Source organism: Denticeps clupeoides, chromosome 12 (assembly GCF_900700375.1).
Source record: "Denticeps clupeoides chromosome 12, fDenClu1.1, whole genome shotgun sequence".
In the NCBI taxonomy this organism is placed as follows: domain Eukaryota; kingdom Metazoa; phylum Chordata; class Actinopteri; order Clupeiformes; family Denticipitidae; genus Denticeps; species Denticeps clupeoides.
Genome location: NC_041718.1, coordinates 1828581 through 1853001, shown reverse-complemented (window position 1 = coordinate 1853001; position 24421 = coordinate 1828581). Strand labels below are relative to the sequence as shown.

General features: G+C 44.5%; 1 protein-coding gene across 16 annotated transcripts in view; it reads right to left on the bottom strand.

Annotated features, from left to right (window-relative positions):
- Positions 1–491: 491 nt before the first annotated feature.
- The window catches only part of plekha6 (pleckstrin homology domain containing, family A member 6), a 71489-nt gene continuing 47559 nt past the window's right edge, over positions 492–24421 (bottom strand). For 4 of the 16 annotated variants that reach the window (XM_028997698.1, XM_028997699.1, XM_028997693.1 and 1 more), the window contains 22 exons: positions 22808–22908; positions 16179–16375; positions 15432–15905; positions 14298–14790; positions 13981–14067; positions 13704–13757; positions 12096–12176; positions 11476–11541; positions 11160–11240; positions 10927–11076; positions 10220–10315; positions 8970–9081; positions 8593–8732; positions 6725–6895; positions 6024–6084; positions 5730–5836; positions 5230–5400; positions 4997–5146; positions 4765–4898; positions 4144–4286; positions 3285–3389; positions 492–2655 (listed from right to left, as the gene is read on the bottom strand). In XM_028997698.1, coding sequence (XP_028853531.1) covers positions 3295–3389; positions 4144–4286; positions 4765–4898; positions 4997–5146; positions 5230–5400; positions 5730–5836; positions 6024–6084; positions 6725–6895; positions 8593–8732; positions 8970–9081; positions 10220–10315; positions 10927–11076; positions 11160–11240; positions 11476–11541; positions 12096–12176; positions 13704–13757; positions 13981–14067; positions 14298–14790; positions 15432–15905; positions 16179–16375; positions 22808–22908 — 3164 coding nt within the window. In that variant the 3' untranslated portion in view covers positions 492–2655; positions 3285–3294. The other 12 variants (XM_028997703.1, XM_028997692.1, XM_028997697.1 and 9 more) reach the window with 12 other exon arrangements.

Genomic DNA, 24421 nt, shown 5'->3' with positions numbered 1-24421 from the left:
CTTTAAAGAACATTTGTGGTTAAATTATTTGTATAGTTCCCTCCAAGCAAAGCACTGTTCCCACACACCTGTCATGACTGCCCACTGCTCACTAAGGGTGATGGTTCAAAGCAGAGGACATATTTCATTGTGTCACCATGTGCTGTGCTGCACTGCTTCACAATGACAATCACTTCACTAGTTAGCTTGATGCTCTTTATGTTCAGTTCAGGTCTGTTTACTGTCAGCAAAAACACTGATTACACCCATCACAATGTTTCATACACAGAAATATGTATTTTGTTTCTAGGTATTTGTCACTGGAAAAGTAATAACTCCATCCAGCATCCCACTGTGCATTTTCTAGTACATGCTGAAAAAGTAATCAGGAAAACACTGCATTAAATTCTGCGTTTTAACATCCACTATTGACATTAAACTGAAGGTGAAAGATGAATTCATTCAGCCCTTCATCCGAAACCATGAAATTTTAGTCAATAAGCACAACATAGTTTTTGTATACATTCACTTTATTGCAAGAGGGTATCCTAAAGCAAGCAGATTTATTCACCTGGATTTGCATAGTTCAAGCAATATCTGTTTCCCCAAAAGTAGCAACAGATTATATAGATACAGCCGAGACTGAAAATATATACACGTACCACAATGCTCCTTTCGCAACCATTACACTTGGCTTCTTATGCTACAAACAGTAGTTACCTGTTCTTTGACTGCATTTCCGAACATGAGTTTTCCAGAATATTTCCAAAAAATATCTCCCAACATATAACCAAGGCCTGGCAAAAATGCAATAAATTAAAAAAAATAGTTAAGCCTTGTTTAATACTCACAAAACTGAAAAAAAATTAATTTATCATGTGTGATAGAAATTTTAACCCATCGACCCCATCATTTTATGCATCAAGTACCTGTCTTAAAAAAATATGTACTATGTCTTGTTGACCTTTCTCAAAAACAATAAAAATAGAGCGTTATCTTCCCCTTTTTTTTTTTGCTTGACGGGATCAATAACCTGCATCTGGTATACAAATTGTGTCAGTTTTCTACACTTGCTATCAAATATGATACACGTCAGTCAGTACAGCTTCCTGTATAAACAGCTGGCGCTGAAGCGCTCGAGAGCAAAGGTCCCCGACGTGCCTGCTATAAAGACCAAGGCCTCGTTTCAACACGTGTACCATACAGCGGCCGCCGAAATGTGGTGGGGGGGTCAACAACTTGCATAGCAGTACAGACCTGGGAGGAAAAGGGGCCACGCTCACAGCAAATTCAGGGCAAGAATCTCTACAACAGTTGACCATTCTACTGCAAAGCTATGGGAGAAGAAAATGGACAAATTCTGCAAAATTACATGAAGCCATAGAAAAATAATCGTATTTACAAATTGTATTTTAAAGCATGGCAGACAGATTTCATATCGGCGTCCAATGGCACAGTGTTAAGATATATATATATACATATACAAACACACACACACATATACTCCTCTGGTTCATAATCTACACGTTCTGTTAGATGCGTCTTTATGTCGCCACTGTCACGCTGGGTTATTATGTCTGTAATACGAGTGGATGGCCCATCCGAGACACAAGAGTTTGACTTAGAGACATTTCTAAGGTCACTTTTTATACATTTTTTTGACATGAAAAACATTGTTTTACTCCATTGTTTCAGATTCTATTACAGTAAGGTCCTATCTTAAAGCACTATTAGTCCACATGGCTTTGATGGCAAAGATATATACGGATATATACTGAATATATATCATATCAGAATGAGAGACAGCAGATTTCAGGACACATCTCAAGAACCATGAAACCCTCTATGGAGGAAAAAAAAAAAGAGGTGGTGGGAGTTGCACAGTGAGCCAAGTGTACAGGTACCTTTCAGGGGAAACCCATTATTCATGCAGGTGCTGCACGCCACAGACCAGACTTCCTGTCCCATCATTCACCTGGCTAAAGTTCACTACCGACAGTAGCGACGCAAGTTGCAGGGGGGTTGAAAGACGTGATGCTTGGGTTAATGTGTGTGTAGGCGTCACTGCTACACCTGCCTGCTCGGAGCCATGGAGACCTACTCCTTGTCCCGCTGTCACTTCCACGGACACTCCATTGCTGACGGTCATGACATTCTTTCCTCCACCTCTGTTCCGACTATTCTTCTTACGTTGCATACGCGTGTCTCTGTCTCGGTCAAACCTTCTGGACTTCCTGTGTTGAGCTGATTGACTGCTTCGCCTCTGCCAGGGCAGGTGTAGCGCTGTAAACATGTCCTACTCTCTGGCTAGTTTGTAGCTTGGTTGGTTTGTGGTGCTGATTAAAAAAAAAAGAAAAATTCTGTAGAAAAATAATTATTTTTTTATGTGGTTCTACTCCTGCCCTCGGGGGTTTGAGTTCTGTCACGAAGCTTCAACAGAGCAGGAAGATGTAAGTGCTGCAAGTGGGATACAACCAGGGTACAACACTGCCCCCTAGAGCTACGTGGCCAGTACTGCCAGCCCTTGTGTCACCACGTCTCTGCCCTTCGCCACACGCGTCCTCTCCGAGAACTGAAAGGTCTTAGCCAAGGAATGTTCAGTGGAATTCAGTCTGTAGTTTTTGGTGAACACTTAGAAAGATGCTCCATCGAACTTTACTGCAGCCAGGGCTTGAGCTGGAGAAGACAAAACAAGAACATGGCAAAATTTGCCGTTATTTGGAAGTGATCAGAAATAACCTGAGCAACAGTGTTTATGTAACGGCACTTTTTTACTGAACAGCACCAGTCACACAGCGTCTACATACAACCTCTCAAAAGTTGGGAAACATTGACACTTTCAAGCCTTCATTTATTTACATTTATTGATCATTAATAAAGATATATGCTGATGTGATATTGTACAAGTTGTATATGTGTATTAACAATATCATCGTCATGTCCTGAAGAGTAGCCTAGATTAGCACCTAAATTACTGTAATAGCATACGGGTCATATAACATTCAAAGTATTCAGATGGGGGTGTTGATGACCACAAAGTCCCAGGTTCAAACCCCACTTAACACCATTGTGTCCCTGAGCAAGACACTTACTGAGTGTCTCCAAGGGGACTGTCCCTGTCTCTACTGATTTATAATCAGCAATTTCCAAAAAGTGAGTGTGTTTTCATGAATAAAGAAAAAAGCCCTACAGAACAGAACGTGGTGAAGGGCACAGCACAAACTCAAGAGGAACGGGCGTGGCCCTTCTTTGGCGTGAGGAGTTGAATGGGAGGCAGGAGAGCTGTGTGGTGGACGAGTACTCACCTTCAGACACTCACACCTTCATGATGTGGGAGGAGTCAGAAAACTCGGTGGAAGGGGGCGGGGCCACGCTGGTTGGGGAGGCAGGGGGACTGGGGACACACTGAACTGGAGTGGGATGGGATGGTGAAAGACAAGAAATGTTCAGACAAGGAGAGTTTAAGTGCAATGTGTACAAAGTCAAAACCAAAAGCCAGAGGGGAATATAAATTGAGCAGGGAACATGCCAAACATGGAGCATAAAAAAACATGAACAGAAGCTCAAAATGGGGTTGGTAATAATGCCTGATAACTGATAAACTGATTTAATGAAGTTTGAGTGAACACCCAGCAGCATTGTTACTAATAAACCAGTTTCAGTAAGAACTGCAGGGCAAAAGGATTGACAAGAGAGAATATATCTTTTAAATAATAAAATAAACTAGCTGGTGTAATTGGTTCATTGGCTTAATTACCTGTACTTATCTACTATACGTGATTGGAGAACATTTTGGAGTGTTTTGTAAATGTATAGCACATTACTTTAAGTTGCTGACATCTTAAGGCCATGCTGCCATAACTAGGACAGGCTTGTGAGGAGACGTCTTATCTGAACTGAGAAAAGGAAATGCATCTCTGGACCTTTCCTAACAATCATTTTGAGGGACTTATTCAGTTAAAAACGCGAACATCTGCGTTTTCGGTGGAGAACAGGGTTCGTAAACCCCTTGACTGATGTGGATGATGTGGACTGTGAAGTATGTGGAGAGTGGCCTGACAGTGGCCTGTGGACTGGGTGGTGGGTGGTTAATGGTGGGAGTGGCTCAGACAGCAGGGGACGTGGGACATCTCTGCTGGTCCTCGGGGCTGCAGGCGTCCTCACCAGAGAGAAGGCGGCTGCGGCGGGACGCCTCTGCAGCCAGGGCGCAGGAAATCTCGATGCGCTTCTCCTGCTCCTGCAGCTGCTGCTCGGGGTTGCTCTGGCTCTCGGTCGGCCCGTCCAGCACTGGCACCACATTCTGCATGCTGGTGGGAGGAGAAGACGGCTGATGGACAACAATACAACTACTACTAAAAATGATATTTGTTATAAATACATGGACGACTGGCCAAAACATAGCCTATATAATTAAAAGCTTGTTCAACATCAACATTACATGTCTGATAATGTAAATAAAATATTTAGTTCTTATTTAGCCCAAAGTCACAAGTTTGTCTCAATGGACTTTGACTGACCCTACTGTTGACACCAGTACACACAAGGAAAAAAAATAGAAACCCCAGAAAGGAATGAGTTAAATGTAAAGAAATATCCAGCTTCCCCACCCCATTATACTGTAATATCATGATTATGATGACGTAGTTATTAGTGAGTTGTGGCTTCTGTTCTCCTCCTGCTGAGGCACTTAATAACTGATCACTTTGAGCTTAACGTGAACAGTGGGTGAAGCCGGTGAACAGTGGGGCTGAAGCTAGGACGACCCGTGGACGACCCGTGGCTGACCTCGATTTAGCGATGAGAGTTTTGATTCTCTCCACTCGCTTCTGCTTCTCATGCATCTCCTCGGGGCTCAGAGGATCACCGGAGTCCATGTCCAAGTAGCGCTCAGGGATCAGGACCTTTTCTGGTGCCGACAGCTGAAAGAACGCAGACCGAACTGATAAAACTTCTGCTCGGCCATAATTAACCACTAAATACGCTTTACTCGTCCACCAGGGACTTCAGCTGCTCTTGCCTCTTTGCCTATGTCCAGATCATAGTGCTGAGGCTCCATCTGTCGTCGTAGACGGGCAATCTCCTCCCGAGGTGACTCCACACCCTCACCTCGCACCGCAGCCTCCAGGTCTTTAATGTCCACCTCGTGTGCGGTTAGTCTCCGTCGTACCTAGCAACATCCAACATTTATCTCAACTGCAACGCTCTCGCTGGCGCTACATGCTCACGCCGCTTGCAGTTAGGGCGTCTCACCACTCGGTAGCTGGGCCTGAAGCCGTCTATCTGCTGGCTGCTGGACAGGTTGAGGCTGCGTCTCTTGTCCCGGACAGAGCTGCTCTGGTTGCGCCGGATCCGCTCGTTCTGCTCCTGCACGCTCATTTTGGACTTCACCTCTGCCGGGAACACTGCGCTCTTTGGCCGTTCCTGAGACATCAGGGCGCAAAGAACCGCATCAGACATGAAATATGATATAGTGGGATATAGTGTCACCATGCTGGAGTGAAATAATCACGCACCCCCTGAAAACATCAATTGCACCCAGAAAAAGATTGGTTCCTGTCCAGGTAATGAACTTTTATGGTATTCTGAACAGTTCAAATATGCAGTAAACACTTTCTGTGAACATGAACAAACTATTGAGACAAAGGGGTATAAAAAAAGCCCCAAATTCAGGACAGGAACCCCACTTTATACCTCCTGGCTGATGTCTTACTAATGACGTTTTACTGCATTTTAAATGAATACGGTCCTACCCTGGAGATATGACCATTGGACACTTTCCCATTGCGGCGATGGACAGGATCGTACGAGTTGCCCTGGTCGTCTGCAGGAGATTTGGTCCGTGGAGGAACAACGCCGACTTTATTAAAAAAGAAAACGTCACATTTAATCCGTAACCCTGGGTGGGAGCTGAGATAAACATGCACTTCAAACCGAAAAGGACGCCTTCCATTAAAGGATCTTTCGTCCAATTCGTTCCACTCTGGCTGCTAACATCACCAGTCTGGAGTTTCATGAGGTTTTGGGAATTTGAGGCAGGGTCTCACCTTTGTTCAGACTGCTCTGCTGGTCACTACTGCTGGCTTTATCTCCAGATGAGGAGAGGCTCTGCAGGAACACAGCAAGGAACTGAGTGAGCTGCTCGGCTCCGGGGAACATGAGCAGAAAGTGTCTTCAGACAGGAAAAGCCCAAACGGAGCTGGTGACAGCACTGAAGTCATGTGATTATGTATTTGGCATCGAGCTTCTGAAAAGGCCCAATGCCCGCGCACACTCACACACTGCAGCGGCGCCAGGAAGACAGAGGGTGCAGGTTGGCGGTGGTTCTTCTAGGGGATAATCATGATGAATTCAGTGCAGAAAAGCCCATCTGGGAGAGGCAAGCCTAAGAATACTAATGCGGCCCTCCATATCTCCGCACGTTCTCGTCGTGTAAGCAATAATTATCCCACACCCCGAGCCTTTGCGGAGCAAAGTGAAACTTATTGGATTCATTTATCAGAATCTGAGCTGTCATTTTTCGGGGAAAAACCCTCTGAGCTCGCAACGTAATTACATTCGGCACAACACAAGAGAACCGCGGCCCAATCGGCCTTCCACAGCGGACACACCGAGACAGGAGATGAGGGGGAAGTGAAGAAGATGATGGGGGTATGTGGGGAGTGAGGTGGGTTATGGAGAGATGACATCAGAGGTCACAACATTTCTCGGAAACCCTGCTCTTCTGGAAGCCCTCTATCTGAGGTACCTTTCTGCCCGGGTGGTCCTCATCCTGTTTGTAGGCGTCCTCGGCGGCGCCCTGGTGTGACACTGCGCTGCGGAGCCAGGCAGAGCTGTAAGAGGGCAAGGGGGGCACGGTGGGGGGAGACTCCGAGGGGAGGTAGGACTTAGGGAGGGGTGGCCGTGGAGGGCAGATGTCCTAAAAGCAACAGGGGGGAGAGAGGGAGAAAAGAACAGGAAAGAAGAAAAGGAGGAGGAGGAAGATTGAAATAAGCCAGGTTGTGCAGAGTGCAGAAAAGATCATGGGAGGCTCTGAGAAAGTCTAGCCCAGGGGTCGGCATCCTATAGCTGAGTTACCACACAGCGGGTGCTGATGCACCTGATTAATGGGTCCTGATCACTCCCAGATGAGGCTGATTATGCGAGAGCGATCAGGACCCATTAAAAGACAGCATGCAGCATTAACGTGAACATACATTTATGTTCCTGATGATTAGTCAGGAAAAGGTTGCTTTGTTTATTTTTTGTTCAGTAAATATTAGTTCATTTAAATGATGAACTTCTGCACCACCTTACGAACCCAAATTGTGACAGATAGGTTAAAAAAATGCATTTGCAGCTTGCTCATAAATACATGTCTGACATTTGTAACAAATAAGGACTAAAAATGCTTTTCAAATTTCTCGAATTATGGTTCTTTGATTCGGTCTGCCATCTTGGCCCTGATAGACATTCATGGCCCTATTAAACACAACACAGAGGGTTTATATCTATGTCCATTCGTTTCATCACAGTGGTTATCACAAGGAGATATTCGGGGTCAAAACAAAACATCAACATAAAGAGGACGACGCTGTTTTTATCTGGCAATCATGACAGTGGAATTTGTGATGCATATTTTGAGTGACAAAAAAAACATTTTAATGTAAGGATAAAATTGTGTTGCCGACCCCTGTGAGTTTCCGACACCTGGTCTACTGTAAAAAAAAAAAGTCCAATGGTGTCCCTTCATGTATTGCAGAGATTCCCAAAGTGTCATATTTGTCATTTTGTCCTTCAAGGTGCCTTAGAAAGTACATGTACATAAGTATTCACAGCCTTTTCCATGAAGCTCAAAATTGAGCTTAGGTGCCTCCTGTTTTCTCTGATCATGCTTGAGATGTTTCTGCAGCTTAATTGGAGTCCACCAATGGAAAACAGTTATTTGGACCTGATTTGGAAAGACACACACACCTGTCTATGTAAGGTTCTACAGTTGACAGTTCATGTCAGAGCACAAACCAAGCATGAAGTCAAAGGAATTGTCTGTAGAGCTCCGAAACAAGATTGTCTCCAGACACAAATCTGGGGAAAGTTACAGAAATTTTTCTGCGCTTTGAAGCTCCCAATGAGCACAGAGGACTCAAACATCCATAAGTGAAAAAAAGGTTCAAAATCACCAGGACTAGAGCTGGCAAGCCACCTAAACTCAGTGATCAGGGCAGAAGGGTCTCATTTAGAAAGCTTGTGGCATATTGTGGCTGTAATTGCTGCCAAAGGTGCATTGAAAGTACTGAGCAAAAGCTGCAAATACATATGTACATGTGATTTCTCCGTTTTTTATTTTTAATAAATTTGTCAAAGCAAAAAGTAAACTTTTTTTACACATTGTCATTATGGGTGTTTTGTGTAAAATTCTGAGGGAAAAATACATTTGGAATAAGGCTATAACATAACAAAATCCGGATGCACTGTAATGTTTGGTGACCTGAGGTGCACACATCTTGTAAAATTAGAGAAGGATATGGAATAAAGAATTCATTCCTAACTTCTGGAATGGAGGCATGCTACAAGCTAAATAAACACAGATCTAGGTTTAAACAACCCTCTTGTTTCTGGTAGGCTGAAGGTTTTTACCTCTGAGCCCAGCTGTTTGGTTGGGGACACCTGGGAGCCGGAAACCGGGGAGAAAGGGCTGAGTGGGCTGGTGAGGCTGATGGAGCTCAGCGGACTTGCTGGGCTGTTTGTGCTGAAGGAACCAGACGCCCCACTGGCTGCTGTGGAGGGATGGCCAGTGAAAAGGTAGTTTCCACATAACTTCAATGGAACAGCAAAAACAAAATGCAAACGTCCACACTTCCACTACTCATGGTGAAAATACACTCTGTGACTATTACTACTATGCTGCATACAGTGGAACTGAATCCAAGCTGTAGGAAGCATGACAAGCAGCAGTGGAAACCAATTCGTTTTGTTCCTCAGAGCGAGTGAGTGGATGAGGGATGTTCTCGTACCTCTGTGCTTGGCGGTGTCTGTGCCACGTGACAGGTTGTTTTTGTGCAGGCCTTCCAACACGTCCTGGACCCTCCAGAACTCCTTCTGTAGGTGCCTGTGCACAAGTTCACCCTGGGGTGGAGAAGAGCTTCTGTGTCAAAGGTTCACTCTACTTGCGAGAAGGTCTATCATACTTATTTACATTTCTTTTATGGTTGAGTAGGGACCAGGATAAAACTTGATAACAAACGATAACGACTGGATTTGAATGAAACATGGCGGACTGAAGCAACATGGACCAACAAAGGATCATGTATATGTAGTTTCACTAACTTACTTTACTGTAGAAAAAAAATTATCTGTTAGAAGTATGACTTCATATCATAATCCATATTCACAGGCAGTAATTCTCTGCGATGCACACATTGATTAATAGAGATACTGTCAGAAAGACTGTGGGCGGAACCAGATCTGGTCCGGTTAGAGTGGGACACCTAATGAGCCACGCGTATTTCTTCACATGTAAATGTGTGCGTTCATGACGGAAAAGTAAGTGCTGAGGAGTGTTGTTCACGCTCGTGTATTTGATTCCTTTATCCTCTCAAACTGTTTCATATGCTGAGAGAGATTTTGTAATGTTTGTGAATTATTAGTTCTAATAGCGCTAAGCGAACGAGGTTCAATAATTTTGTTTTAGCTGCCTATTTTTATATTCCAGGTAGTTTTTTCTAGTGCTGGTTAGCTGCTTATTTATGACTGTATTGTCTGATTCATGTTAGGTTACTGTAAGCAGTGTTATTAATTGATTCTCTGATCGGAAAAAGATTCATTTTGTCGCTTCACCAGTGTAACAGTCTACACAACAGATACTGAATTCTCCATTAAAATAAAATTCAGCATATCTGCAAACTCTCTATTGTTACTTCATGTGAAGTCACTGAATTTGTACACATAGATTATGAATAAAATGTATATTAATATGCAATGAATGGGATACATTGAGTGTGAATACAAAGTAATGCTAGTATTTAAAGATTTTATACATTTTAACTCCAAAATAAACATTAAAATGTAATCTTAAGTCATTATTTATTATGCCGTGATAATTAAATGGTGGCTTAAAATGCATAACAGTTTAATAACCAAAGGTTATCAAAAGGTTATGCAAATGTTACATTATTTTGAGAATAACACCTTAAGTCTGTGTTGCCCCGCCTGTAAAAGTCAGCCTGGTCCTGAGGGGATGAACTGTCAGGCGAGTTCCACTCACCTTCCCACCAGCATTAAGCTGTTCCCAGAGATCGCCATGAATTGCATTGGCCTCATCCTCCAGTGCTTCAACCTCCATTCTAGTGTTTGTCAGAGCCTGTGGACAGCAAGCAAAAAGTCAAGGTTACAATTTTATTCAAGACGTTTCAAAATAACAATTTCTTGTCAGGGCTGCAGCAAGACTGATCATTTTATAAGGACACACTGTCTTCCGCTGTAGAAAAACACGTTATAATTAGATTTGTTCATAATGGGAAGAAATTGTAAACATGTGAATAGATTTTAGCCCTTTACATTAAATTATACATAAACAATGCATTGAATGAGAATTCTAATTCGACCAAAATGTCTTTACTCTGACCATTGTTGACCCAGTGATGTAAGGATGATGTAAAGATATTTTACATCATTTATCAGACATCAGTAGTGAAAGGGACAGTGTCCCGGGGAAAACTCAGGAATAAGTGTATTGCTCAGGGACACATTCATAGTTTATACTATTATGCTTGAGATTATGCTTCATGTGTTCACTCACATACTTGATCAATAAACGCCATTCTGATTCTGAAGTGGGGTTTGAACCTGTGACTTTGTGGTCTTCTGGTACATGGCCAAGTGTCTAACCAACTACTACCAGCCTGTTTCATTCTATATGTGTCATGATACATTTATCTGTCTGTAATGCTCCAGGGTCTAAATGCTCCTTACACTGGATGCTTGTGACAGCTCCCCACGAATGTTGATAAGCTGGTTCTGGAGACTCTCCTTCTTCAGCTGCAACTTTTCCATGCCCAGAGGCTGTCCTCTGTACATCTCCAGCTCCTGGTGCACCGCCACAAGCCCCGCCTCCAGGCTGTCCTGGAATGTGATAAAATATGTCAGACATTTAAACCAACCCACATGAGCAGATCCCATGTGAAAGCCAGAGGCAGCAGCTGCACCTTTTCCATTCTCAGACGATGCACCACAGCCTCCTGTTCCCTCAGAATCCGATTCTGTTCACATAACCGATCCAGAAGTTTCTGCAGTGACAGTATAGCATTTACAATGAATCAATCAACTGAACGCTGAAAAGGTTACAGCAGAATTAAAGTGCAAATGTGCGATATCATAACACATGAAACATTTGTTGTTCTTAAACAGCCATATTCTGTTCTTTTAAGTCCAATACAGATCTCATCTATAGAGCCGACTGCAGCACAGAGTGGAAAGTTATTCATCTCTTATTCATCATTGCATTTTGAGAATGTAGCTTACGGTGGTCTCAATCTCATTCAGCTTCAGGGTGGGATACAGGTCCCTGTAGTCATGGAACGGAGGCACCTGCAACAGGAGGACATCAGGAGTGAAGGTCAAACCAGCGGCAGAACTTGTCAAAAGTTCACACTTTCACAAATATGCACAATGAAGCTCCATCACTTTATGCATAAACTCAGTGTTCTCCCGCTTCTGATGAAATCAACATTATTTACTGAAGTGACTTCAGCATGCACAGAGTAGGCGGATTCGAATGAAGCTTCACTTGTGCTACGTAATAAAAAAAAGTAAACTTGCCTATGGACCACAGAAAATGAAACTACACAATGACAGCATGAGCACGACACTTTACGTTAAGGACACTAGGTATCACAGAGGAATAAAACCAAAAGGTAAGCAAACATGAGCAAAAAGAAAAAAGTATTCACAGCCACAGAAGTGTATCCTACAGCAACATTTACTCAAACATGCCACAGTACCCTAGGAGAGAGAGAGAGGCAGGCTTTCTTCCAGACAGCTGAGCAACACACTCTACACGCCCGTGCTGAAAATGGCGGGGGCCCAGCAGGCCGTTGGCATGACTGAAGCCTGCCTCTCTGCTGCTCTCTCTCCTCTCTTACTTGTGAGAAAAGCTTTGGTCGGGGAGAGGAACGATCAACCATTCTGGAGACCATGTGGATAAGGTGATCTCCCTCAGTCACCTGGGGCAGAACACACCATCACTCACACATCGGGGTTAACCACAGCGTCCGGTCCCAGCCCACCAGGAAACCCTTGCAGTGAGACCCAAGGTGCAAAGTTCACGTATGGTCAATACACTCTGGAACCACTGTGGCATCACCGGAAATCAATTATTCAGAACCGTCAGGTCAAGCACTATTATTAACTATAAACAGGAAGGGGAACTATGATTCAATATTGGGTGTGATCACCCTTTGCCTTTAAATCAGCATCAATTCAGATCTTCTGTTCATGTAGTCTTAACGTGAAGGTAGATCTTAATGAGAGTTGTTGTCCTGTTTCAGAATAAATTTGAGGCCAATCACATGGAATATGATAGACCTGCATGATCTATAAGTATCTGGTGTACTCCACTTGCAAGGAACCTCCACCATGCTTCACGGTGGCCTGCAGACACTCATTACGGTACTGGTATCCAGGCCTTCTGCTACAGCCAAATCTTTCACATTTTGCCACGTACGTCATACACCTTCATGCATAGTTGAGTGTCTGGGCCTTGTTTCTATGCCAGAGGTATGGCTTTTTGCCGCCACTTCTGGCCAGACTTCCCCATACAGTAGATGGGTAGATTTGGTCCCGCTGGTTTCTGCCAGTTCTGAACTGATGGCACTGCTGGATATCGTCTGATTTTGAAGGGATACAGAATTGATGTGTTTTTCATCTGCATCTACCGTCCTGAACATGTATGAACATGTCTTGCACACCTTCATAATGGTAGCACCTAATAGATGGTCATTAACACCTGTTTCGTATAATTGATTGAACATAAATCTGAATTCAGTCCTAAAAAATCCCTTCCTGTTTCATTTGCTTTAGATTTTACTTTTGATGCTCACTTTACATTTTATTAAATTGTTAAAAACAAATGTGAATTGTTCATATTTACACTTATTATGCATATTCATCTCATTCAAATTTCCTGCAATCTCTATTAGGAAATGTAACCCCAATCTAAACTTCAATCAAGCTTCTGAAGTTCTGTGAAAGTTCTGTGTTTGAAAGTGAATATTTTGCCTTAGATGACAATTTGTGCATCTTAAGAACTGACATCACACTGAGAGGTGAGATTAAGGGATACAACGGAGAGGACAACAGTAACAGTGGATGAAGAGCAGGGAGACAGAGGACATGTGACACTTGTGATGTGTGAAGTCTGCAGACAGTTCAGACAAAAAAACAAAAGAAGATCTAATTTAATCTAAAGATCATCATATCTTTCAATCAAATGTCCAATTTGCTTGTAGCTGAACGTGCGGTCTGCATATATTAATTCAGGGGATAAGAATGGTGAAATAAATCAATGTACTGAATTATTCATTTGGCAAATCATATGGAAACTTATTCCTATGGGATAGAAGTTCTTAAATACATTTTGCTGTAGAGTAAAGCCATCTGGAGCAGTATAGGCTCTAAAGAAAACGACTCTTTACTGCATGAAGAACCAGTGGATGAATTAAGTCTGAAAGCTAAAGAGCGCTGCAACCCACCTGCTGATCCAGGAACTCCAAGTTGCGCTGCAGCTGAACATCTAAAATGTCCTCCTGGTGCAAGTAGCGGACAGACAGACAGAAGCACAGAGAGGGGAGGGGAGAGGGGGACAAATGGGTACGGCCATGAAAACATCAATTACGATGTGAGAGTGGCATGATGGTGTGAAAGCAAGCCCCCCCCCATAATCAGCTCTATGTAGCACGATTGCTTGAAATACGATGGCGTCCGTTTCATTAGTAGGCTCTAGAACCAGGTTCCAACATGGGAACGTACCATTTTGTTATGCAGAGAGGGTGAAGGTGGGTAGTTGTACTGGTAAATCCCCTGGCTCAGGGAGCGCCTGTCTCCTGGATAGTCATACTACAAAACAGAGGCACATGCACATGCATCAGCAAATTCACAGAAGTAATTAAATGACTAATGGATTATCAACACTTATTCTTGTTATAAATCAATCATTGATAGACATTGTTTTTTGTTGCCAGATTATCTTTTTTAAAACAATTACACCATTTAATATGTGCTTATTATGGGCAATATATAAATCATTGACGTCACTTCTGTTGGTAATGAGGGTGGCGTGACGTCACCTTGGGAGAACTGAGAGAGCGGCGCAGGCCGTAGACGGAGGGCTCGGCGTAGACCGCGTCGTCCCGCATCCTGCTCGGCGCCCTGTCGAAGTGGCCGCTCGGCGAGCGCAGGGGCGAGGCGTAGCTGCGCGGACTGGGGGAATACGGCCCCCCGGAGGACGAGGAGGGCGAGCGGGGCACGGAGCGGGAGCGCGGCTGCACGGAGAGCCGCCGCATGGAGTTCTGGGCGGAGTCCAGCTGGTTGTAGAACAGTGCGTGGGGCTGCGGCGCCCACTGGGGGGCGCTGTAGACGTGGCCGTCGCGCAGCGAGCGCCTCTTCTCCTCCGCGGTCCAGCGGTGGGACGGGTGGTCGAAGGCAGCCGACACCGAGCAGATGCTGTCCGGCCGAACGCCAGGCGGGTACAGTGGGTACTCCTCCACGAATTGAGGACCGCCGTAAACACCGTCGTAGTATGTAGACACCCCTCGGTTGACTGTGTAGTAACGTGAGGGGCTACAACAAACCAGACACAAAATTCCAAGTGAATCTGCAGTATCTGGACACTTCACCTTTACTACTAGCTGTTAGAGGTGTAGAGTAATAAGATGTAGTCCGCTATTCAGTTATGGGTGTGGGCATGTTCTCTGAAACTGAGCAGGGGCGTCCAACTCGCGGCCACATCTCGCGAGATTACTTAAAATAGATCTATTATTATTGCCCGGTGATGTGAAGCACCGATAACACACAAACTACAGCTCCCATAATGCAGCGCTTTAGGTGCCTTGCCCAACGCGATCTGTACAGGAGTTGTTTCCACGTCGACGGCAAATGGGTTGTGAAGCACCTCGAAATAATTTTTTCGTGCTTCAAAGACACCGTAGGGCGCCCAGTTTGTCAGCAAAGTGTGCATTGCATTCTGGGATCACAAAATTACATTTAAAATGTGTTTATCAATGCCTCATATTTCAAGTAGGTTTACAATCACTGTCTTTTTTTGTTCTCTTCTTTCTATATATATTGTGAAGATTATTTGACAAGGAGGGATTCTGTGTCACATACTGAAGCATCACTAGATGAAGCTGTCTGATTATGAACATGCAAATTAAGTGATGTAACTGCACAAATGAGCCATCTTTGTTGCATCAGTAGCCGACCTGTGCATGTCTTCCTGTGCGGCCACGCCCCGCCGCTGGTTGACCCACTGCTGCAGTTGACTCATGGAGCTCTTTCTCTGGGCCATCCTTTCCGGAGCAGTGCGGGGCACAAATCCCCTCCTCAGCACCACATTCTCCTGGGGCTCAGGTGGCACCTCCCTCACCTCTCGCACCTCGCGTGGTGTATCGGGATGGGAAGGGTAAGCAGGGGTGCTGGAGGGGGTGTAGCTACCCCACCCGTTTGGCCTATGACCTTTGTCACCTCCCACTCTGCCGTTGGTTTCTGGAGGCAGGTGAGGTGTGGTCCTGGCGGTCTCCCTGTCCTCCATCACCCCGTTGACCTGGTGCTGGCCGTTGTCCTTGATTTCCGTAGGCCCGGGGCCACCCTCACCCTCCGCATATGGGTGTGGGTCAGCAGTTTTGGACACAATGATGTGGTACTGCTCTTCAGAGGGACCCTGCTCTGAGTTACTCCTGTTAAATCAAGCAGCAGATGGAGACAAAGGCAAACATGTACTGATCAGTTACTGATTAATTTAGCCATGACATTTACATAAAATCTTACCTAAAAATCCAAGGCACCTTTTAATTATGTGCGCAGTAGAGTCTTTATGCACATTAATGTGGGCATTTACGAGAGAGTGTGTGTGAAAGCATATATGCAGTAGTTCAGTAGTGTGACTGTTAAAAGGCCTGTAAGCCTGTTTTATTTTTTTCGGAACGGATGAACACATTAGTGTTGCGTACCGCTGCGCGGGTGCGATCTGCACGCGGGCCGCCTCGCTCATCGCCTGCACCCAGGCCTCCTGCTCCTCCTGACTCTCAGCGCTGAAGTAGTAGGTCCGGGTTCCCGCGTGCTCCACCTGCAGGCAGAACGCAACGCCACCTTTACCAACGGACCCGTCCCCCGTCTCCTCCTCCTCCTCTTCCTCCTCGTACCACACCTGCAACACAAACAGGAAAAAAACACAGATCAGAAATTTGCCAGGGATGGCCAGATTCCCTAAAATGCATCATGCTATAGAGGCCAGAAAAAAAATCACATGCACAAAAGTCATGGGAACACAAACAGCAGGGAAATAACTCTCATTCATGAACAGCCTTAAAGAAAGACACATGCAGAGCTCGAACAAATAAGCAACCATTCTGACGCTTTCTGGTAGCATGCAGGCCTGAAATTAGACTTCATAGAGCAAATGACAATCACATTCATTAGCATTGGAATTTTTTTAGCAGACAATTGTAAATAATTCATGCATTTGCTCATCTTGCCATCATCATGTTATCTTTAAAAAAATAGACTTTAAAAAAGTTTGCATATAAATGCAAATACGAGCACATGCAAATAGCTAAAATTTTCATTTTATGTGGCAAATAAGCAGTATATGTTTTCTAAAGATGAATTGCACTTATAGGGCCCTTATTCTTTAAGCTTGTTTTATGGATGAAATTACCCAACATGCAACGAATATACAACCATCAGTTTCCTAAAAGAGAGGAAACTGAAATATAGGGGCTGTTATGGCCATGCATATCTGAGTTCACTCGTGTATACTGAAGAGCACTGTCACAGTATTTGAATATTACTGCAATTTTTCTGATAAGGTTCATCCACAAAACCATGACTGTCAAGCTGTCTATGCTTGATATTCAGCACGTTTATTCTTTTACAGCTCTGACTTCACTTTGAATGTGAAATGCATGTATACTGTGCTCTGGAGCATAATAACAGAGAGTGAACTCCAGCAGATTCATGCAGGTATAAAAGCAGACAGGAAGATGGTGGGCACTGCTACCTCCTGCCAGGGATCTCTCTGGGGAACTCAAATCGGGCACAGCCGCAGACAGCTGCACTCAGAGGTCCTCGCAGGCAGGTGTGAGAGGAGAGAAGCGGTGAGGGTGGATGGACAGAGGTCACAGGTCAGAAGGTTTAAAGTCTAGCCTAGGTGCTTAGGAGTGGGAGTTAGGCAGAGGGTTTTGGGATAATGGGGAGTAGTTGGCAAAATCCAACACAGGGTGGCACCATAGATGCATACGGACAACATTTAAAAATGAATGTTATTTTACCCATTCCCCACTTCCAAGATACTGCATGATATTATGAATTTAAATCATCATCAGAGTGAACCGGGTACCAGATGAAAATACAGGTTTCTCAAGGCAAAAAACTTCCTGAATAATTTTTTTAAATTCGATACAAAGACTGTGATTCCGGTCCGGATGCAGCCAATCTGCACTTAATTGCTGATTCATTAAATCAATGCTACTGTTGACTTTAATGCTGATTCATCATGCAGAGACAGAAAGGCAGACACCCTCACCATACAAATCAGGGCTCTTAGTCATCCCAAGGCGTGGGTGAAAATGGCAAGTCTACAGCCACCGCTGTGCCCACACTGTCCAGTCTGAGCATAATATCCGGCCATGAGGCTTCATCTCATTGACTGGTTTCCATTAAATCTGCGCCTCAGAAAAAAACGTTTGGCTGCACTACCCAGTCTTATGACTTCAATATAGCACAAATGAAACCATAAATAATCTTTATGGGTCCAGGGCAAATAAGTCATTACTGTCCCTTACTTGCTGAGTGACACTCGCCAAACACCCATCACTAGGGCATAGATCACATGTCATGTCACTATTAAGGGTGTTATAAGGGTGTGTTATTAACACTAAAAATGTAACATTGACTTTGATAATAATATTTTAAATAATATTTACAATACTGATTCTTATCCGGGTGCAGCCAGGATGAGGTTGGAGGGAAATTGATATAGAAGATGTCTTTATTCAATGTTATAATTTGGGATACTCATTAGAAACTATGCATGGGGCAGAGTGACATCAGCATTATGCAAAGACACATGCAGAACCAACCTCGCCTGAGACGAAAGCGCTGAAATTCCAGATGACGCTGACAGGTGCTAAAACCGCGGCAACAACCAGGCCACTTTCTGGGACTCGTCAACAGATGCAAGCATTTCGCTTTTACAGACCTTGCGTGTCACTCTGCATGTGATAATTCACACTCAATAATTCATCATTCAAAGGAAGTGGCATTCATTACAAGATTATTAGATGATATTTCACTCGATGCAACAACAGCTTATAGTGACTGCATGACAGGTATTCTGGCACCACCAGCGTTTTACAACACTTATCAGATTTCCGAACCGGAACCTGTGTCACAATGTAAACTTGCAGGATACGTTCAAATCCTAGGGGGTAAGAATGAGACCTATGAACCAGAAGACCACAAAGTCCCAGGTTCAAACCCCACTTACTACCATTGTGTCCCTGAGCAAGATACTTAACCCTGTGTGTCTCCAGGGGGGACTGTCCCTGTAACTACTCACTGTAAGGCGCTGTGGATAAGGGCCGTACGTGTAAATGAATGATTAATAGTTGTTCAAGGCACTAGGCCAGAGATGCTATACTGAAAAAAGTGAATGAATCTGTCACACCTAATATTTTAGCATTGCCACTATATAAATAAACCAATCAAATCTGCTGTATCCTGGTTTATTTCCATTATGTCAATGCTAAAATATTAAGTGACAGATTAATTACAGTTTTTTAAAGTTTAGCCACTGTTTACTTTTTACAGTGTACTGCGCTCTGGGCCCAGGCCTCTGCTCTGCTGTCGGATGGGGGATGCTCTCCTACCCTATATAACGCTGCATGATGTAATCAGCGAACAAGGGCAAGTATCGAGAAACAAAACAATCACCTCAACAATGGCTGGCGTCGGTGTTCACACACCTGCACTGCAAAACCGGTCCTGCGTGAAACCCGGTCCTGCGCCTGCCCCTTCCTTACCAAGGCTGGCTAGAATAGAAGCTTTGTTCCCTCTCGGCCACACAACCCCTCCCAGTGGAAATGGTAACTGGAACTTGACAGCTTTCCAATGCAAATCATTCATTTCCATGGAGCTTATTACTTGCATGTTCTTACTTTTCTGATAATACTTGATTTATGTAAATATGTATGTATGCAAGAGTTTGGTTGGCATGTTGGGTGATTATTTACTGCCTAGGCATGTAATCATACTGTTCACATGGCCAGATTTTCTTCTGATATGCTGAAATGTCAGCTCTCTGCACGTGCGTCTCAACTGATTGTGGTGGCTGAGGCTGGTTACATTTTCAATACATGGATCCCGTCATTACTCACAGCGCAGTAATTAAAACTGATACCTGTTAACATTACATCACATGTTTAATAAAAGCGCTTAAAAACCATGCATGAACTTCATCTTCTTCACAATTTTCACCAACAAAGCTGAGATTACAAACTAGTCAATTAGGACTGAAGATAATGTTGGCCTTTCTAGAAATGTACACAGTCACTAATGTAGTTGAACAAAAACTTGATCTCAATTTTCAAAAAGTCTGCTGAACTCCACACAACCCCCATAAAAAGTCATCTGAGACAGAAATTTCTCCTCTGCCATGCTGCGGCCTGTGTCACCTGTGTGTGACACTCCCATCAGTCACATGACATGAAACCTACAGACTAAGCGTATCAGACAATGCGCATATTCACACACACACACACACACACACATATAGATGCTTGAAAAACAGTGTCTCAATTTGTAAGTAATCTGGTACACCCAATTTTTCGGCATTGCTGTAATATAAATAAACCAAACAAACCTGCTGTCAGTAGCATTACAGTAAAATAAATAAAAAAAAAGCATAAATAAGACAGCTTAGTATAAAAGAGCAATTTTTTTTAAAACTACTGGAATGAGAAAAAAAACACATGACAGCTACGGTTTACTCTTTTCAGTGCAGACAGCGATCCTTGTTTTTGCCCGATTCTAGGCTGCCGCACCCCCGATAATACTTGATGAATACTACATTGAGTTGGTGCACAGCAGAACAGTTGTCAGCAGTCTGGAGGTAAAATGTCAGACGTGTACAGGATACAAGTCACAGTTGGGCTCTGGGTAATAATTCCCCTTCGCCCCCTACTACGATGCTAGGTTTTTGCATTCTGCACATGACTCTGCAGTGTTGGGCAGCAAAGTGGGGCACACAGCAGTGGAGCAGGAAGGTCATGGCTTTGAATCGGGGCTCCGGCATTGTGTGTGTGGAGCTTGTACGCTCTCCCCATGTTGGCAAGGGTTTCCTCCGGTTTCCGCTTTTTTATACATCATGCATTGTAGATGGGGAAATTGCTGATGGGATCGTTTCTGCATAAAAAGATGTCACAATACTGGCGATGCACACAAACCGCGAATTCTGAAATCTGTCGATGAGACTAAACATCTGTAGGTGTCGTATGTATTCATCCACCTCCATATATGTCGAGCATAAATCTCTCTTGTAAGTACAATCATACAAGTTTGCCTTCTTGCAATCCTGGGCAAAAACAGGAATATATGTGGTGGGAAAACGGGCAGATGAGGTAGACACCTCAACGGGGCCGGACGAGGCTGAGATTCCGAGGAGTTTATTATTGGAGGGTGTTAGGGGCGGGACCTTCATGCATGGTTAAGTGAGGTGCTGCTGGTGGGTACAGCTGTTTGCAGCTCAGTCCTCAGTGTGCATTATGTTCCGTTCTTGGACAGCAGAAGGATGGGGGGGGGGGGGGGGGGGGGGGGGGCAGGAATGCTGTTTGGCAGAACCGGCAGTGCTTGGTACCCACCGCCATGGCCGGGTGAAGTGGATGCTGGAGGGTAGCGGATACTCAGGCTGCTTGAAAAGGAGGAGAGGAGGGGGCAGATCGGCCCAGGATGTGGCTGCACAGCAGTTATGTAACTTCACCTTCATCAATATTCAGACTAAGGCAACTCAGACACAGGGCTCAAGGCTCTCTCTCTCCCTCTCTCTCTCTCTCTCTCTCTCTCTCTGTGTGTGTGTGCCTGTGTGCAGGTCTGCACATGCTAAGGCATCAAAATAACAACTCAGTCATTCTCTCCTAAAGCCTTTTAAGGTGGAGCTTAATGTGACAACCGTCAACCATTTAAAATGGTAATAATAACAATTACAGCTTGCAGGGTTTAACAGATCAAAACAAAAAGAGACCTGGCTTTGGTAAACAGTGTCACCGGAAAGGACAAAAACTCATCTTCCATACAAATATTGAGGCCACCTTAAATACCCATTTCATAACACATTATGAGGCCAATTCTAATGCAGTAGTTTTATAACAAATGCTTCATAAGCCACTTTTCACATGTTATATAGTTATTTACGATAAAAACCATTTTGAATGGTTCTGAATCCTACAAACTTTAAATGCTGTAAAGTTTTAATGAGTTAGTTTCCTTGAATGTCCTAGGGTTCAAAACACACACACACGCACACTAAAACATGATGTTTGTTACGTCTTCTTTATCTGGATCCTACATTCGTAATTAATGTTCTCATTCTAAGGATTCATGACACGCGGTGTTCATAATGTATTATGAAGCATTTCAAATTCACAAACTGACAACAGTGACATGACAACTGACCTATATTAGACTGTGTGCTGTAGCTTGCAGGGTAGAGCGCGAGTGGTAAGACCGTCACACAGCGTCCCCTGTTCAATGATTTACTGGCAGTGGAGTACAGAAGTCAAGGCTGAGATTTGAACGACGCCGTCACGCCACCTCCTCTGCGTTTTTCTCCCTCGTTGCAGCCAGTATGCAGCTGCTTCACAGCAGAAGCCCCTCGGGTCACATGGCAGGTTTTATGGGCGCACTTCTCTGACAGCCTCGCCCCACCGGCCTCGTGTCATTGGCTAATTCAAACTGGAGGCTCACACTTAAGAAGCTGTTGTGCCTGTGGACCCCACCCCAGAGCCCAGAGGTGATATAGAAACAAATCTTCCCAAATATGCTCTCGCGGTCACTTATATCACGTTGTCGTAGCCGGAGGGCCTTAAACCGCACCTGTCATATAAGCACACACGCACCTTCAGCAGAATTCACCAAAAGCCCTATTGTGACCCGAGCGCTTGTCTCGCTGAATAACAAATCTAACGCGACACCCAGAGAGCCACCCAGGGGTGGGGTTAATCCGGCAGGGTAGTTTCAGTGTCAGGAAACAAGCTCTAAATACAGCTCAACAGACTGTGTGTGTGTGTGTGTGAATTTGCATTGTTCATATTCACCATAAGACACACATGAGGACACCTGGGGAAAACAGGCTGTCACGCGGTCATCAACTGTCCCCGGGCAAACACAGCGTCAGCGTGACGCAAAGTGGTTTAAAGAGCCCCCAGCGTCGCAGCATCGTGTTCATAAACAGGCACGCCGCTCTGTCCAGTCGCTCTGTTTTAACACCTCCTGGTCACTTGTGACCCCCACCCTCAGTAAGCTGTGTGACCGACCCCTCCCCCCACCTGTCACGGACGGACGAGCCACCCCAGGAATCACTGACCTTAAACGCGTGCTTGCGGGTGATGTTGTCCGGCGGCTGAACCAGTCCGATCCGAAAGCTGAGGAGAGGCAGGCTGCCCAGCACCCCTTCCTCCTTATCGTCTAGGTGCGAGACGGAAAGAAAAAAACCAAGATGACCGACAGTCCACATAACGAGAAGACTTTTAACAAGAGAACAAATGGAGATGTTTCCAACCTGCAAAATGAAAAATATTAACTCAGAAATATGAGCAGAGGCCTGGATGACCTGGAGCCAGACATCTTAATATCAGAAAAGGTAAACTCCACAGAAGCTGCCGGTCATTCCCATCAAAAACATCCCTTTACGTCCAGAGCCGTGCGGCGAAGCTCACGCACAGCGCGGGCCGAACCTGTTCCGAGTTTAAAAAAAGAAGCCGGCGAGGCTAAATAATGCAGCAGGTCATGAAAATTTCAGACTAACAGAAGCGGAGCTGCCAGGCTCCAGCGACCGTGCTCCCCTCCAGTGCTGCTGCGGCGAGTACAGCCTCTCCCTCTCCTCAACCCTTACAGAGAGAGAGAGAGAGAGAGATAAAGAGAGAGACAGGGGAGGGCGTGTGCTGGCCTGTGTTTGTGCAGTACGCTACGAGAGGAGATCACTATCAACGCTTGTGAGTCGATCTTACTGGAATCCTGGCCTCACGCCCAGCTGCACCTGCGCAGCCCGGCCGGTGTCCCCAACACGCACAAGCAGGTGACAGTAAACAGCAACAACCAACACACATGACCAAAAAAACACAGTCATAAAATGTACGTTTATTGCACTTTATCTCACTCTAACCTGGGGCTTATACCTGTGTGTGTGTGTGTAAATGGGTGTGGTTTTATAACATGTAATATAACACAATATCATGTTTTATACGTCCTTGCACATATTCAACCTAAATTAACAAAAAACTATTTTCTACGTTATACAATCAGCTGATATCGAAGTGCAAGTAAAGGGTATCTCCAGGTGCGTTGACTGTTTCACCGCATACATGCAGAGTTTACGTGCATTTCTTTAATGGAAAAGGCAGTGATTAATGTGTAAATTAGTCCTAGATTGTTCCATCAAAAAAGCCATCGTGTCAAAACTATATTTTGTTTACACAGATAGTTTTTTTATTTATACCACAATGTTGCAGAGATCAGAAGCAATTTATTAATATGAATAAACAGATTTGTCCTTTGTATCTTTTATATGATGTCAATAATATGAGGATATATTTGGGTTCAGCAGAAACTGGAGGTCACTTTGTATCCCATGATGTAATCTGAGTGAAGTTTTTAACGTGGAAAGATGAGAGTAAGGAACCTGGGAGTAAAACATGTCCCTGCCTCTGGCCTGAACATGCGTTTTGGAGATTATCGTGCCATATGAAGCCGCTCAAGGTTTATTGCAAAACCATGCCTGAGGAGATGAAAGCAGCAAGTGCGGATCAGAGGTGAACGGTGGACGCTGCGTCCAGCACCTGACTCCGGCCGTCCAGAGCACAGCTGTTAAAACAGCTCCCGGACGCTCTCTCGTGACGCGGTGATGCGGTCACTAGCTGCCAGCGCTGGGACGTCTGCTGTTGTATCGTTTACAGGACCAGCTCGTCAGCATTTGGAAGAC